This window comes from Aquila chrysaetos, chromosome 6, assembly GCF_900496995.4.
Source record: "Aquila chrysaetos chrysaetos chromosome 6, bAquChr1.4, whole genome shotgun sequence".
NCBI lineage: Eukaryota > Metazoa > Chordata > Aves > Accipitriformes > Accipitridae > Aquila > Aquila chrysaetos.
Genome location: NC_044009.1, coordinates 36,294,379 through 36,310,220, shown reverse-complemented (window position 1 = coordinate 36,310,220; position 15,842 = coordinate 36,294,379). Strand labels below are relative to the sequence as shown.

Genomic DNA, 15,842 nt, shown 5'->3' with positions numbered 1-15,842 from the left:
TCCCCGCACTGCCCTTGGGTGCACAGGGCACACGCACACGTCACACACGCAACCCCCCTGCGTACACGCCGGGGCACACGTGCACACCACACATACGGCCCATGTCACGCATGGTGGCTGGGCACCCGCGTGTGTGGGCGCCCATCTGGGCACAGGAAAGGCTGGGGGATACCCCTCTAACAGCTTACACCAGTGTAAAGCCCCACTGCTACTCCACCCAGCACACATGCATGTGCTAGGGGGCACACACACGCACCCACACAGGGATGCACACCCCACAGCAGCTCCTGAGACCCGCTGTGCACTTACACTTGCGCAGGCTGCAGTTCACTCTCACCCCAGCCCAATGTGCCGGCTCGTGAACACACACATGCACAAGCACGCATGTGTGTTACACACCCCCATGAGTCCCTGTTCTCACCCCCACATCAAGGCCATACAGACACAGAGATGGACATGGGACTGCACAACCGCTGCCCCACACCTCACCAGTGCCACCCACCCACCCACAGCCCTGAGCACCCCCCATGCCCCCGGCAGCTCACAGTCCTGTGTCCCTGGCACGCGCTGGGGTCCCCAAGCAGCCAGGGGCCTCTCCCTCCTCCAGGCTGGGTCCCTGCCCTGGCACATACTGGCCTGTCACCACCCTGCAGTGACACTCCCCCAGGCTCTGCCCGGCGGTGGCTTTGGCACCCGCTCTGCTGGCACGGTGCAGCCAGAGTGGCCCATGCCACCCCGCCGGGCACGGGGCAGCTTCCCAAAGGTTAAGGAACCAAGTAAGGGTGGTGCAGTGGGAGCCCCGCGCCCTCCACCAGCCTCTCCCCTCCCTGCCTCAGTTTCCCCAGCATGGGCAGCAGAGCAGGATGGGTCCCCACACTGGGTGCTGCATGGGCAGAGGGATGCCCCATGCGGGGCAGTCCTTTGGCACAGGGATCACACACACACCGGGTGCTGATGGGAACAAAGATGCCCCACGCCGGGTGCCTACAGGCACAGGGATCCCTCATGCTGGGCACTTTTTTGGGCACAGGGATCCCCCCCCAGACTGAGCGCTTTATGGGCACAGAACTCCCCAGCACCGGGTGCTTACAGGCACAGGGGTCCCCCACACTAGGCACTTTGTGGGCACAGGGATCTCTCGTGCCAGGTGCTTTACGGGCACAGGGGTCCCCTCATGCTGGGCACAGGGGTCCCACCATTGTGGATGCTGTAAGGACACAGGGACACCCCCCGCCTCCGTGCTCACTCTCTAAGGACACAGAGATCCCAGCAGATCCCTTTGCGTGAAATGCTGTACAGCAGATCCCAGCAGATCCCCTCCAGCCAGGCACTGCAGGGGCCCGCGGGTGCGGGTTATGGGGGGGGGGGGGGGTGTCACAGTGCCATGCTGGGGTGGACACAAGGAGGTACAAAGGACATGCCTGGCACCCTGGCATGCATATGCACGGTTTAACCCCCTGCTGCCCGCAGCAGGCAGGGCCAGCGCCAACCTGTACCCCCATGCCCCTGCATCCCCCGGAGCCCACCCCAGCTCCGTGCCCCCCCCCCCCCCCGCAGACCCTAACCCTAACGCCGTGCCCGGCGGTGCCCGCTTACCTCCCGGTGGCGGCAGGCGCGGAGGGGCAGGAGGCAGGACACCAAGGACTTCCCCCAGCGAACCAAGGTGGCAAAGCACCAGCTCAGCCGGGTCATGGTGCCCCTGCCCGGGGGTCACCTGGCCGGGGCGGGGGGGGGGGCAGGGGCCGAACCCTGCCCAGAGCACGGTCGGGAGGGTGACCAAACCCAGCCGTGCCCCCCCTGGCTGCAACAAGCTCCGGTGCCCGCGCAGTGCCCAGGAGGTGCCCGGCGGTGGGCACGGGGCCGTGCGGCGATGGGCTGGGGGGGCTGCGGTCCCACCGGGCCCTGTACCCCCCCGCCGGTCCCCCAGCGTCGCCTGCGCGCTGGCAGCCAGGCAGGGAGCACCGTGCCCGCCCATGTCCTGCAGTGCTTGGGTGGGAGCCAGCTCCGACACGCTCCCCCTCCTCCCCCTCCTCCCACTCCTCCTCCTCCTCCTCCCCGCACACGGGGCTCGGGGCTCGGCAACCACCGGGCTCACCCGCCTGCCCCCCGGGCACCGCAATCCCTTGGGGTGGATGCTGGACCCTAACAGTGCCCCCCCCCCCCGCTCCAGCCCCCTCTGGTTTGGGAGTTGTGAGGAACCCGGAGGGCTGGGTTCGATCGCAGCTCAACCCGCGACCCCCTGCACCGACCCTGCCTCAGTTTCCCTCCAGCATCCCCTGCCCACCCCAAGCCCTAAATGGCAGTGCCTGCACATGGGGGGGGGGGGGGGTTCCTGCCCCTCTGCCAGCCCCCCGGGCACCCCACCAAGACTCTCCCCTTCTCGGGAGCCTGAGGACATATGCAGGGACCCCCCACCAGGGTCCCCTCTCCAAAGGGTGCCTGGCTGATGCACTATGCTGGGGGCACAGTGTTACCCAGAGGAACCCCTCACCACAGGACACGCCGACACGGCCCCGGGCACCCCAGCCCACCACAGGGCTTGCACAGGGCAGGGTGACGGGCTGCACCCCACCCTGCAGCTGCCCCAGGGACCCCACATCCCCCCTGCACCCATCGGGGTAGTGCCAAGAGGGGCTGGCAGGAACACCCCCAGATGCTGCTGCGATGCTGCGGTGATGACGGGCAAGGACCCGTCCCCGCGGGGCGGCTGCTGATGCCAAGCGTAGGCAGGGTCCATGCCAGGCCTGGGCACTAATTGCATTTGCCTCAGGAAGGCTCCTAACGAGCAGCAGTGCTAGGGAGGGGGGCAGGGGGTAGGGATTTCGGGGGCTCCCCCACAGTTCACGCCTGTCCCCCCCAGCCCTGCCTGGCACCCTGGTGCTGGAGAAGGGCTGGCAGGCAGGTGGTGCCAGGATACTGCCCCCCCACCCTGAGCACCAGGGAGGTGACATCACCGCTAGCTCCATCGTCCCCCACCCCCATTTAATTAGCAGATGGCCCCCCCGGACCCCTCCCGCCACCCCCCCCCCCCCCCCCCCCCCCGCCAGGCAGCGCCAGGCCTGTGCGGGGCCATTAGCTTTATTGGCTGCGCTGAACGAGGGCCAGGCCTCGTTAATTGAATTGCACCCGCACCAAGGACAGACGGGCGACTTCTCCCCCCCCCAGCCCCCAGCCCCCCCTCCCTGGCCCTTGGCTGGGGCAGGGACGGGGGGACCCCACTGCCAGGGCACCAGGCTGGCACCCACCCCGGCAAGGGGTGGGCAGGGGCATGGCCCCCCCGCGGGTGTCAGGGTCCTGCCTGTGGGGTGCCTGGCACAGGGCAGGCGGCGCTGGCGGGTGGGTGCGACCACAGGCACACGTGTGTGCACGCACACATGGGTGCCCTCTCAGCCCCATGCCCACGCCTGCCACATGTACATGGCTCGCACCTACACACGCACCCCTAAAGCCATGCACACGCTGCCTGCACACGCGTGCACATGCACACATGCATGCACACATGCATGCACAGGCATACGCATCCCCCACCTGGCACAGTGGGGTGATGCTCCGCCACCCCCCCAACACCCTGCCCACCCCCCCATTCAATGTGGGGTGCTGTGCTCTGTGCCCACAGCACCACCCACTGTGGGGTGGCGCGGGGCAAGAGGGTGCTGGGGAGGCTGGGGGTCACCCTGAGCGAGCACTGCTGCCGGCTCCCCCATGCCCCCCAGCTGCTCGCGGGCACCCCACGGTCCAACACACACCCCCCCGGGAGCTAGGAGGGTGCCGGGAGGCCCAGGCTCCCGCTCAGCATCACTTCCTACTTTCGCTTTGGTGCCGAGCAAGGCCTGGCCTGGGGGAGGCGGGTGACCCCCAGGCCCCCCGGGTGGCACAGGTAGGGGCAGCGGGTGCTGCGAGGGGGGGCGCGGCAAGGGGCAGGATGTGGGGGCAGCTGGGCATCACTGGGGGCATCTACCAAGCCGGATGGTGGTGGGGAGCGGGATGGCAGTGGGTGCCCATTCCTGGCACTGGGGGGGGTGAGCTGGCATCACCCCTAGCCCCCCACCAAGGAATTTAGTCCCCACCCCAGAAGGAGCCCACAGGACAGGGCTGGCACAGCAAAGGGGGACAGGCATGGTGGCTGAGGGGCACTGCCAGGTTCGGGGCCCCCCAGGCACAGATAGCAATGGGGGGGGGGGCCTTGCCCAGGGTGCCCCAGGAAGAGTTTGCACCCCAGCTCTGGGCATAGTCCCTGGGAGGGGGGGGGGTAGACGGGCTATGGGCTTTTCTGGGGTGGGCTGCAGCTCCTGGGGGGTGGGGTCTCTGTGCCCAGGGGCTGTTGTGCATGGGAGAGGGGTGTCTGTGCCAGGGGCACCTGCTGCCCCAGGGGTGTTGGCTGCTGCTAGTTGGGTATGGGTCCCAGACCCCCTCCCCAACAACTGCAGGGGGGTCTCTCAAAGCATTCCCAAGCTCCATTCCCATGGGAGGGCATCAGGGTCCCCCCCATGCCTGGCACTGTGCTTCCCCTCCCACCCCCCTCAGGGGCTGCACAGGGGGACGAGCCTCGTTGACCCCTTCCCCAAAACTGGCACCCCCCCCAAACTGGGGAGCCGGGTGCTGGGGGAGCAAGCTGCAGTGCCTGATGTTATGCGGGGCAGGCAGGGGGTGGCTCCTGCAGCCCCCCCCAACCTCCCACACTTCCTCCTGGCCAAGGTACAAAAGGAGAAGCAGGCAGGCGCAGTGTGGGCAAGGGGACACACCAGCATCACCCTGGCACCCAGCGATCACCTTGGGGCACCCCACAGCTCCCCGTCACAGGTAAGGGGCTTCTCTTCCTGGGGGAAACTGAGGCATGGGCAGGGTGGGCAGGCGGGAAGATGGCTCGTCCAAGGTCACCCAAGGGCACCAGGACGGGAACCCAGGCATCCGGAGTCCCGTGTCCTGCTTTGCCTGCCGAGCCACTCTGCCGTGGCAGGGGGCACAGGGCACTCACGTGTGCTTCGGCACGCCTGAGCACGCTTGTGCACACACGCTCCTGTGAACGCACATGCAGACTGCCATGCATATCCCATGCACACACACGTGTGCTCCCCCAGCCCTGTGCCTAGCCACCACCCGTGGTGACAAGCCCTGGACCTGCCACCTTTGTGGGCACTGTCCCTTGCCCTGTCCCCAGGGTGCCACCCGCTGCCCCCCAAAACCACCCCGCTGCACTATGCCCCCGGCCCCCAACCCCATGCCCACAACACCCCCAAACCCCATGCCAGCCCCACAGGCAGCATACTGTGCCAGGGGGCTCTGCCTGGGGGGGATCTCTGTTTGGGGGGGCTGCATATCAGGGGCTGTGTGCCCACCTTCCCTGCCCCCTCCAGGAGCACCCCACACTGTTCATGGTGTGAGCGAGGGAAGCGAGAGCAGAAGCAAAGGCAGTGCTTCCCCAGCACCAAACCCACATCCTGAATCCTGGGGGATGGGGACAAGGACAAGGACAAGGACATGGACACACCGGGGGGGGGGGGGCTCAGCTGCAGGACGCCCCCCAAGGAATGAGGGCAGAGGCTGGGCACAGCATGGGGACAGAGCCAGGGGGCATTTTGGGACAGGGCACATGGACAACTAAGGGGTATGGGATGGGGCACCGTTGCCCACCCCATACCCCCTACCCCATATAGTGGAGGGATATGGACAGGGAAAGGGGATGCTTGAGCCCACCCCCTCTCACCTTAACAGCAGGCAGCTCTGGGGTGGAGCTGGAGGGGGCAGACCCTCTCCTTGGGGCAGAGAGTTTGGGGGTGCCAGCTTAGTGCCAGCCTGGCACCTCTCATCGCTGCCCCTGCCTTTGCAGACCCCCAGGTACAGCCATGGCAGGGGACGGGGAGCTCAACCGCATCATCAAGGACCTGCAGAGTAAGTGCACCAGCCTGTCCCCTGCCAGCGTGTCCCTTGCATGGCACATCTCACCCTGGCCATGCCGGCTCCCTCCTCACACCCAGCCCGTGGGCAGCAGGGGGGTGCACTGCTGGGGGTGCTCCAGAGCATCCCAGTGCCAACTCTGCCACTGCTGCCTGCTCCTGTCCTTGCCGCCTGCTCCTGTCCTCGCTGCCAGCCCCAGGTGACCGGCAGTGCCTGGCAGATACCTGTGCCCCTCGGTCCCCCTGCTCCCCCATTTCATCCCAGGGCAGGTTCCTCTTTCACCCACTGGCAGAAATCCCCGGGCTGGGAGGCAGTGGGGAGGAGGGGTGGGATGGGGCAGGGTGCCTGCTGCCGGGGCAGGGCCGTGCCAGCTCAGCCCTACCATCCCTCAGAGACCGTAGGCGAGCTGAACCACAGCTACCGGGAGCAGAACTTGCCGGTGACGGACGGGAGCCGGGAGCTGCACAGCCTCTGTGCCCAGCTGGAGTTCCTCCTCCAGGTATCACCGCTTCTCTGTCCCCACCGCTCCCTGCCTCAGTTTCCCCTCGGGTGCAGCTCCAAGCAGAGGGGATCCCGCACCAGCCGTTTTGGGGGGGTGGGATGACCCCAGCCAGCGTTGTCCAGCCCTGGGCATCCCCAGCCATGCAGGCACCCAGACCAGGCTCACCCACATCCACATGTCTAATTGCACGTGCTGCAAAAGGGAAACTGAGGCATGGAGCCAGCAAAGAGGGGACAGTCAGGGGACACTGGGACCCACACTGCTGGGGGAGCTGGCTGGATCCCAGCCCCACAGGGGACAGGCTGGGGCAACAGGGGACACCCCCAAACAAGCAAGCCCAAGTTTGTGTCTCTGCCAGTTCGACCTCAAGGAGAGGAGGAGCTTCTTCGGGCAGCGCAAGGACTATTGGGACTTCTTGTGCCAAGGCCTGGCACAGCGTCGGCAAGAGCACGAGGGCATTCGCTTTGTCACCTCCCTGGACAAGGTGGGCACAGGCTCGCGCAGGGCCCAGGGGCTCATGCACGCACACGTGTGCACGCTTCTGCTTGTTTGTGGGTGCACACACACTTGTATATGGGCACACACTCACTTGGGCACCGAGGGTTCACCCACCAGCGCTATAAAGGGTTTTCTCCCCTCTGGGGTCCCCACTGCCCCCCAACCCTGGCCCTGGGAACCCCCTTTCCCCCCTGCATGGGCTGGGGGGGAGGCGTGGGGGGGGCAGACTGGCATGGCAGGCCTGGATAACCCCCTCTCCCCCCAGCTGAAGACCCCCGTGGGCAGGGGCCGAGCCTTCCTGCGGTACTGCCTCGTGCACCGGCAGCTGGCAGAGTCCCTGCAGCTCTGCTTCCTCGACCCCGAGACCCTCTGGTGAGAGCAGGGTGCACAGGGAGGGGGTGCTCACCGTGGCAGGGGGCATTGCCTGGGTGGCCAGTGCCTGGCAGCACCCAGTCGGCAAGGGTGCTGCAGGCACGTGTACCCGCCCAGGGTGCGGAGGGGTGCGTGAGCCCGTTTTGTGGTTGCAGCGAGTGGTACTACGCTCGCAGCCCCTTCCTGAGCCCCCGGCGCCGGGCAGAGATCCTGGGCATCCTCTACGAGCTGGACGGCGTCACCTTCCACCTGGCCCTGCACAGAGCTGACCTGGACACCGCCTGGCCCATGTTCTCCGAGTGAGCCTAGGGATGCAGGGGGCACTGGGGGCATTGGGGGCACCGGCAGTTCCACAGGCATCGGGGGTATCAGGGGCACCAGGGGCTCAGCATGGCAGAGCAGCACACAGGCATTGCCCCACTGCCCCAGACCCCACGTGGCATCCCAGCTGTGCCAACCCTCCACACGTGGCCCCAGGCGGGCACAGATACCCGTGCCAGCATGCACACCATGCCCATGCCTGCAAACATGCCACACATGCATGCACACACACACCGCCGTCCTCTGCCAAGTACGTGCCCAGGAACAGGTCTGCTGCAACACTGTGACATCTGAGACGAGGGGGTATCGTGTGTGCGTGCCCACCCTTGCCTCCGGGCACACCTGCAGGGGCGTCTGCACTTGTGGACGAAGTCGCTCCAGCACGTTCACGCCTGTTCTGCAGCTCACGTGCTCGTGGGCACACACTGCCACAAGCACACATGCAGCACCCAGTTCCCCCCTGCAACCACCACAGGGGTCTCTGGGTGCCACCTGCTCCATGGGTGCCCAGGCTGGTGGCACCAGCATCCCTGGTCCCCTGTCACCAGGTGCCACCCGGTGTCACCAGCCCTGCTGCCCTCTCCAATCCCAAAGGCTGGCTGTGCCCAGGGAGCCCTGAGGGAGGGTGGCGGTGCCTTGCTCACCCTAGGGGTGACCTGGTGGCCCTGAGCCCCATGTCCCCTCTAGGACACTGGTACGGCCCAGCCCAATGGCCAGGAGCAGCCCGGCAAAGACGGCCCCACAGAGAGACGATACTGGCACCGGGGTGCATGGATGGCCCGATGGCATCGCCCATCCCATCGTGGCACCCCATGGGGTGCCAACCCACCCGTGCCCACCCACCTTGGCTGCCCTGCGTGAGAGGGGTGTAAAGGTGGAGGATGTGGAGGGGGATGTGGAGGACGTGGAGGTGAAGAAGAATGTGGAAGAAGAGGATGAAGAGGAGGTAGAGAAGGAGGAGGAGGAGGAGGAGGAGGAGGAGGTGGAGAACGTGGAGGTGGACGTGGAGGACGTGGAGGTGGAGGAGGACGTGGAAGAGGAGGATGAAGAGGAGCTGGAGGATGAGAAGGAGACGGAGGACGTGGACGTAGAGGAGCTGGAGGACGCACATGGCGCTGGCAAAGCACCCCAGCCTGATGGTGACGGGGAGCCTGGCACATTCCCACTGCCTGGCACGGGGTTTCTGCCGGGCTCCCCACCACCGGTGCCCGGGGAGCCGGGCGGGACGCAGGCGTCCCTGCAGGCGCTGGTGTCCCAGCTGCAGACTGAGCTGGGGCAGCGGGAGGCGGCACTGCGGGCGCTGGCGGCCCGGCTGGCACGGGAGGAGCGGCGGCACCAGCGGCGGGAGGAGGGCAGCGCCCGGTGGGCCCAGCTGCGGGCACGCGAGGCCGAGGCGCTGCGGGAAACCAACGCCTTCCTGGGGCAGGCGCTGGCGGCGGCGGTGGCAGCGGGGGGTCCGGGGGCACTGGCGCGGGCACAGGAGGAGGCGCGGGTCTGGCGGGAGGCGGCGGAGGAGCGGGGTGCCCGGCTGGCCGGGGCGCTGGCGGAGGCGGCGGCATTGGCCTCGCGCCTGCGGGACTGCCAGGCGGCGCTGGTGGCGGCGGGACGGACGGACGCGCTGGAGGATGCCGGTGCCCTAGACAAGGTGGCCACCGTGGAGGAGGTGCTGCGGCGGGCGCTGGAGCTCGCCCACGGCCCCCAGGAGCCCCCGCTGGACCCCCAGGCGGAGGGGGAGCCCGGCACGGCCACCAGCATGGCCATGGTATGGGCAGGCCCAAGGGGATGCCACGGTGAGGCGGGGGGTCGGGGGGGCCAGGGCTGAGCCCCCGCTCTCCCACAGCGCTTGGCCACCCTGGCTGCTGCGGCACGGGAAGACGCCTGGCAGGGCCGGCAGCAGCTCCAGGCCCAGCGGCAGGAGGTGGGCACGGCTGCAGGAGCAGCTCGGCAGGTTGGGCAGGGACTCCCCACTCCCACCACCCCACAGTCACCTCCCATCTCCACCCGTCACGGGGTTTTCCCTGGGACCTCCCCATGATGCCCCACTTGGACCCAGGGGAGCAGCACCTGGGGATGGGCAAGGGGAGGGAGGGAAAGATTTGGGGACAGAGGGCTGGAGGGAGGCATCAATCTGGGGACTGATAGGTTGGTGGAGGGGTGGGTGGGCAGAGGGGTGGAAGAATTAATTTGGGGCGAGTAGATGGATGGAGGGATGAATTTGGGGTAAGTTGATGAGCGGGTACACAGAGGGATAGAGGGATGAATTTGGGGTGAGTGGATGGGTGGGCAGAAGGCCAGAGGGATGGGTGTGGGGAAGGGCAGATGAACAGCTGGGAAACGGATGGGTGGCTGGCCCGGCAGATGGCAAGGTGGCTGTGGGGACAGGGAGCCAGCTTGGGGATGGATGGGCAGCAGATAGAGGGAGGGAGGGAGGGATAGATGGATGCATGGATGGATGGATGGAGAGACGACCAGCTGAAGGACAGCAGGACCATCTCCCCACTGCCCCGTGCCAGGGCCCGGCAGGATGGCGAGCGCTGGGCATCGGCGCTGCAGCGGGCGCAGCGGGAGGCCCTGGAGCGGGAGGCCATGCGTGGCGCCGAACAGGCACGGCAGCAGGAGCTCATCCGTGACATGAAGGGGCGGCTGCTGGAGCTGCTGCGGTGAGAGCCCCGGGGACCCCTCGGCTGTGGGACCATGCACGGGCCGGGAGGGGCCAAGGAGGAGGGCACCAGAGCCCTGGTGAATCTCTCCACCTCGGGAGACTTAGGTGCCCACCTTGGGTCTGGGGTGCCAGGGCGTGCTCCTGGACCCCCACCACCGGGTATGTTCCTTCCGGGGCTGACTTGTCCCCTCCCGCAGGGAGAAGGATGCCCTGTGGCAGAAGACGGAGGGCATCGACACCCCGATGCCCAGCCCGGCGCCCCGCGATGCAGGGCTGTGCGCCCGCTGCCACAAGGATTTCCGCCTCCTCTCCCGGCGGTACAACTGCAGGTGGGCTACGGGGGGGGGGGGGGGGGGCACCGGAGGTGGCGCCGGCATGGCACCGGGATGGCACGGCTCTCACCGCCTGCTCTCTCAGCAGGCTGTGCCAGGGCAAGGTGTGCCACACGTGCTCCGTGGACGTGGGCAAGCAGGGGCGCTGCTGCCTGCTTTGCTACCAGCAAAGGCACCCGCAGGCTACGTGAGCTGGGACTGCAGCCCTCGCACGGTGTCTGGGACAACCCCTGCCTTGGCTGCCTCCTTTCGGACTTACCGGGGACCCAGGCATCCGCGGCCTGCAGGCAGGTCCTGCTGCCTGACATTTCAGATTTGAGTTGTGTCTTTCTTGTGGCTGGTCCACAGAGAGGAAAACAATCTGCTCCTGCTACCCCTGTGGCTCCCGTGTCGTCTATCAGTCGTCACCGGATGGACCCCCCACAGGCTGGGTGCGGGGTGGGGGAATGCCAGTATGGGGGTGTCCGAACCCTCCTGAGGGGGAACTGTCCCTGTAAGGGGTGTCCCAGCTGCAGCCAGGCTGAGCCACCATCTGCCCTGTCCTGCAGCGGGGAGGCAGCAGCAGGCAGGGGAGACGGCTCTTGGCCAACAGCCCCGGCTTCCTGCCAGGCTGCGAGGAACCGCTTGGGCAAGAGGTTTCCCAGATGCAAAGGTGATGGGCTGTCCCTGCCCAGCACCACCGCTGACCCTGCCCAGCCTTGGGTCCCCAGGGCTCCCCACCTGAGTGCCAGGGGACCCCTGTACCCACCCACGAGCCAGCACAAGGCTGGCACCTACTGCTGCCCCCATGGTTAAGGACCCCCAGGAGCCTGGATCAGGGGTGATGGAGGAGCAGTACAGGAACCCCATGGAGAGAAGCTTGGGTGCGTTGGGGCAGGCACCCCGATGCCTGGCACACAGGGTGGCAGGAGGGACCCCAGCAGGGTCATAGCCCCCTCTTCAGCCCCTCTGCCCCACTCTGGTGCCATCCCCAGTTGCCCAAGCCGGGGCGGAAACGTCCCGGTTGTGTAAGGGACAGGTTTCCAGCCCTTTGCGCAATGATGTCCTGGCACTGCAGCATCGGGGGGGCAGGGGGTGCCTCGGGTGCTGGCACCCTTCAGGCAGGGGTCACAGGGCTGGCTTGGTGTCAGCGAGGGGCTGCCCAGTGATCTCGCAGTGATTTGCTCCACTGGGGCTCAGATTGGGGTTGGGAAGGGGGTGACTTTGTTCCCAGGTGGGACAGATGCCTCATCAAGACCCCCACACCAGGGAAGCGCCAGGACCTGGCTGGGTGGCTACAGGGAGTGAGACTCGGGATTTGGGTCCCCTCTGGGGACACACAGGATGCCAAACCTTCTGCAACAGCCTCTTGGGCAACAGCTTTTCCCTGGCCTGGAAGCAGGGTTACCCACACCCTGCCGGGCTCAGCTGGCACCACCACTTTGGCACTGAGGTGGGGAGCTCAGGACCCACCATCCCCAGAGATGTGCCCTGGCCCTGTCCCGCCATCTCCCTCCCCATGGCAAAGAGGAGCCAGATATGGGTGACCAACCCGCCAACTCCTTTATTGCTGGATGGCTGTCGGCTGCGAACACCATCCCCACAGCAGGGGCACAGAATCCCCGAAGTCACAGGCTCTGCCCCACGGAGTGGGGAGGGTAGGCGGCGCTTGGCATAGCTCCCCTGGCAATGGGGTCCTACCCCCTCGCTGCCTAAGCCCCCTTCCAGACGGGGTCCAGCATCCAGTGGTGGCCCTGCCCATCCCTGTGGCATCACCACCTGCATCCCAGGGGGCTGGACGAAGATGCTGGGGTGTGTGGGTTGCTGGGACCTGCTGGGAGCTGCAAGGGTCAGGTCCCCACAGGGCTCAGAGGGTGGTGGAGGTGTTGCCGGAGGTGGAGGCGTAGGAGGCATGGCCGTAGCGGGCCACAGCATCCTTGCTGATGAACCCACGCTGTGCCAGGATCTTGAGGAAGCTGTTGCGAAACTTCTGCCCGATGAAGGCGTAGATGATGGGGTTGATGCAGCTGTGGGCGAAGCCCAGGACCTGCGTGACAGAGAGGGCCGTGTCGATGCTGTTCCTCCTCTCGCAGGTCTCAGCAATGGCCCGTGTCCTCATGAGGGTGTCGGTCACCAACGTGATGTTGTAGGGCAGCCAGCAGATGAGGAAGACCAGCACCACGGCAAAGATGACCTTCATGGCCCGCTGCTTCTGGGCATTCTTGGTCTGCAGGAGGGTGTGGATGGTGACGCCATAGCAGAAGAGCATCACCAGGAGGGGCAGGGCGAAGCCGAAGGTCTGCGGCAGGACCCGCAGCACCACGCGCCACTTGGCTGTGTCCTCACCACCGATGCGCTCATAGCACACGGTGCCGTTGCTGGGTGAGGGGAAAGCCTCACGGAACAGCAACACGGGCAGGGAAAGCAACACGGAGAAGACCCAGATGCCCAAGCAGACAAACTTCACCCAGTGCCTCTTCTCGGTGGCAGCCCGGGTGGCGTAGACGATAGCCAGGTAGCGGTCCACGCTGATGCAGGCCAGCAGCAGGATGCCGCTGTAGAAGTTGGCCTCCTGCAGCACAGAGATGGCTTTGCACATCACAGTGCCAAAGACCCACTCGTGGGCTCGGTAGGCAGCCCAGAGTGGCAGGCTGAGGGCAAAGAGCAGGTCCGCCACGGCCAGGTTGAGCAGGTAGACGTCGGTGACGGAGCGGTTGGTGTGGCTGGAGGTCACCACCAGTACCACCAGGCCATTCCCCACCACGCTGAGGATGAAGACGAGGCAGTAGATCACCACCACCAGGTACTTGTTGAGGACAGAGCCATCGGGCCGGCATGGGGCAGAGGAGATAGCGGTGTCGGGCATGGCCGTGCTATAGTCATAGGTGTAGTTGTAGAGGGAGAAGAGGTTGGACAAATCCCCGTTGAAGGAGAAGGAATCCATTTTGCCTGGGGAGCACAGAGCAGCATGAGTGTGGGATGGGAGGGTGGTGTGGGCCAGGGGTGACAGCATCTCTGGGTCCTGTGGTATCTTGATTGCCACTCAGGTCCCCTCCCAACCAGTGGGCAGCCCCCCTCCATCACTCACTGTGCCCCGTGTCCACACTGTGCCAGGTAATGGGCAGTGTTGCAGGTGGACACTGTCCTGCACACGTCCCCTTGTACAACACTCCCAGCACCCCTCGGTCTGCTCCATTTCATCCCAAACCTGTCCCTTCCCTGTCCTCCATGGAGGAAGGGGTTCCCCCACGGACCAGCCACCTCTTCTTGGGTTGGGGGGCTCCCACATCAACGCAGCATCACATCCTTCCAGGAGACACCTAGGACACCTAGCCCCTCCAGCATCCCTGGGTCGCCCTGGTTTGTGTGGGTCCTTCAGAAGCCTCTGAGCTATTGGGCATCTCAGGGCCCCTCAGGCACCTCCAAAGTCCTCTGAGCACCTCTGGATCCCTCCAGCTTGTCCATCCCCTCAAGCATTGCTGCTGAGCCGCCCCTCCTGCCGCCCCAGCCAGCAGCGAGGTTGCTGTCACAATGCCCAGGGCAGGCGGCACTCAAGAAAGTCTGAAGGTGGTTTCATGCCCTTCTTCCCCTCCCCGTCCTGTCCCTGTGTGAGTGGTTTCACCCCCTGGACGGAAAGATGTGTCACCCTTTGCGGGCAGCTTTGGAAATATTTCACATCTCTGGTTTTCCTGTTGCTCAGCTGGGCACTGCCGGGCATCCCCATGTCCCCCATGCTTGGCTGCGATGGGGAAATGACAGGTGACAGTCGCTCTTCCTGCCTCCTCACGTGTAGGACACCCTGCTCTGTCCCTGCCTCCCCAAAGACCATTGGGTTTCAGCCTTCTCCCGGTATGGATATGGACACTCATTTCACTCCAGTTTCACCGCTCTGTGCCGTTTCTCAATCCCTGAGCCTCTCCAGGACTTGGCGATGCCAGGGCTGCTTGGGGGTGCTGAGTCCCCACAGTGCTGGCGGGTCCCCGGCACCAAGCTGGCCCCGTTTGAACCCAAACCCTCCCTGGGACAAACTTTCCCCTTCTGTCCAGTGGGAATTCCCTGCTCCTGGGATGGTGATGCCCCACCATCTCAGAGGACCATAGCCAGGGACACTGCCAGTGCCAATGGGGAGAGGTCCCCCTGAGCAGGGCCACTGGAGGCTCGGGGCAGAGCCGGACATCAGCACTTCCCCTTGGTCTATTTTTGGCTGCTTTTTTCTGCCTCCCCACTCCAAAATCCCAGCAGTTCCTCCAGGACTGGGTATCCCCTACCTGCGGGTACCCTGCAGCTGGCCCGGCTGGGAGAATAAGCAGCACCCCATTTCCCCTCCTGACCCTGGAAGGGCTGGGGGACACTGGGGTGGCCCCGGGGGTCCCCAGGGGGAGGAAGGAGGGGACACTCCATGGGAAAGCGCCCTCCCGGCTCATTGCTGTGCGAGGAGACGGGAGCGGGCGCTTCCCCCCTAGGGCATCCACGGCCAATGTCCCTGGGGACTGCGGGGGGTCTGCACCCCGGATGAGCCCCGAGCACAGCCCTTGGTGCCCCCACCCGCCACCTCCCACTCCCCCCGCACCAGGCAGCCTCTTGGGCAGCCACTGCCACCCACCTCAGTCCCCAGCCCAGTCTGCTCCACATGTGAGGGGGCTCAGCTGGGTGCTGGGGGGCCGGCAAAGCCCGAGGAAAGTCCCGATCTCCAGTGGAGCACCACAGGGACTCACCGCTCGCTGCCCTTGCTGTCCTCCCAAATCTGGGGTCTTCTCCCCGTCCCAAGCCAGTTCTCACTGGGAAGCACCCGGGCACAGAGACAAATCCAGGCGTCACCCCCAAAGGGCTCCGGTGCAGAGCGTGGCGGGATGCGGGGCAGCACCAGGCCCGGGGGTCCCACCAGGCTAGCCGCAGAGTCCCTCACCTGCACCCACCGCCGTGCCGCCTCCTGGCACCCCTTCCCTCCGCTGCCCGCTTTATGCTGCCCGGGGAGGAAGCGAGGTTGCAAAACCTTCTCCCAGCATGAAGGGGAAGTGGCAGCCAGAAGGGACCCTTCCCCAGCCCCCCCAGGATGCCTTCCCCGGGGCCCTGGGGAGCCCGCAGCCCCCCCCGCCACCCTCTTGCCCCAGGGTGTCCCAGGCCACTTGGCAGCGGGTGACACCGGGACATACCCAGGGGTGCATCGCCCCCCCTGTAGTGCTGCACCCCGGGGGTCTCCAGCCAGGGGTCTCCACTTTGTCCCCTGGCCCCCAGTAGATGCAGGGCTCCTCTTCGAGGCCCCCCCAGGTGCTGTAGCCCC

At 66.2% G+C, this 15,842-nt stretch overlaps 2 protein-coding genes across 3 annotated transcripts; one reads left to right on the top strand and one right to left on the bottom strand.

Moving 5' to 3' along the window:
- The first annotated feature begins 3,800 nt into the window (after window positions 1-3,800).
- Window positions 3,801-10,907, top strand: RUFY4 (RUN and FYVE domain containing 4). Its single transcript, XM_030018165.2, is given in 13 exon segments — window positions 3,801-3,877; window positions 4,696-4,800; window positions 5,828-5,889; window positions 6,288-6,394; window positions 6,756-6,881; window positions 7,161-7,267; window positions 7,423-7,566; window positions 8,276-9,350; window positions 9,429-9,509; window positions 9,511-9,536; window positions 10,102-10,248; window positions 10,448-10,579; window positions 10,671-10,907. Coding segments are annotated over 11 exon segments (2,094 nt in total). The 5' UTR covers window positions 3,801-3,877; window positions 4,696-4,800; window positions 5,828-5,843; the 3' UTR covers window positions 10,774-10,907.
- Window positions 10,908-12,101: 1,194 nt separating this feature from the next.
- Window positions 12,102-15,537, bottom strand: LOC115343350 (C-X-C chemokine receptor type 2-like). 2 transcript variants are annotated; one of them, XM_030019202.2, is made up of 2 exons: window positions 15,277-15,537; window positions 12,102-13,510 (listed from the first exon to the last, which is right to left on the bottom strand). In XM_030019202.2, exon 2 carries the CDS (start codon window positions 13,503-13,505, stop codon window positions 12,429-12,431), a length of 1,077 nt encoding a protein of 358 aa, XP_029875062.1. In that variant the 5' UTR covers window positions 13,506-13,510; window positions 15,277-15,537; the 3' UTR covers window positions 12,102-12,428. The 2 variants fall into 2 exon arrangements, with proteins under 2 accessions (XP_029875062.1, XP_029875063.1); XM_030019203.1 differs by lacking the exon at window positions 15,277-15,537 and adding an exon at window positions 15,165-15,270.
- Between the last annotated feature and the right edge of the window lie 305 nt (window positions 15,538-15,842).

Bases quoted from the DNA above. Each gene is read 5' to 3' on its own strand.
- LOC115343350 (XM_030019202.2), bottom strand. From the start codon at position 13,505: ATGGATTCCTTCTCCTTCAACGGGGATTTGTCCAACCTCTTCTCCCTC.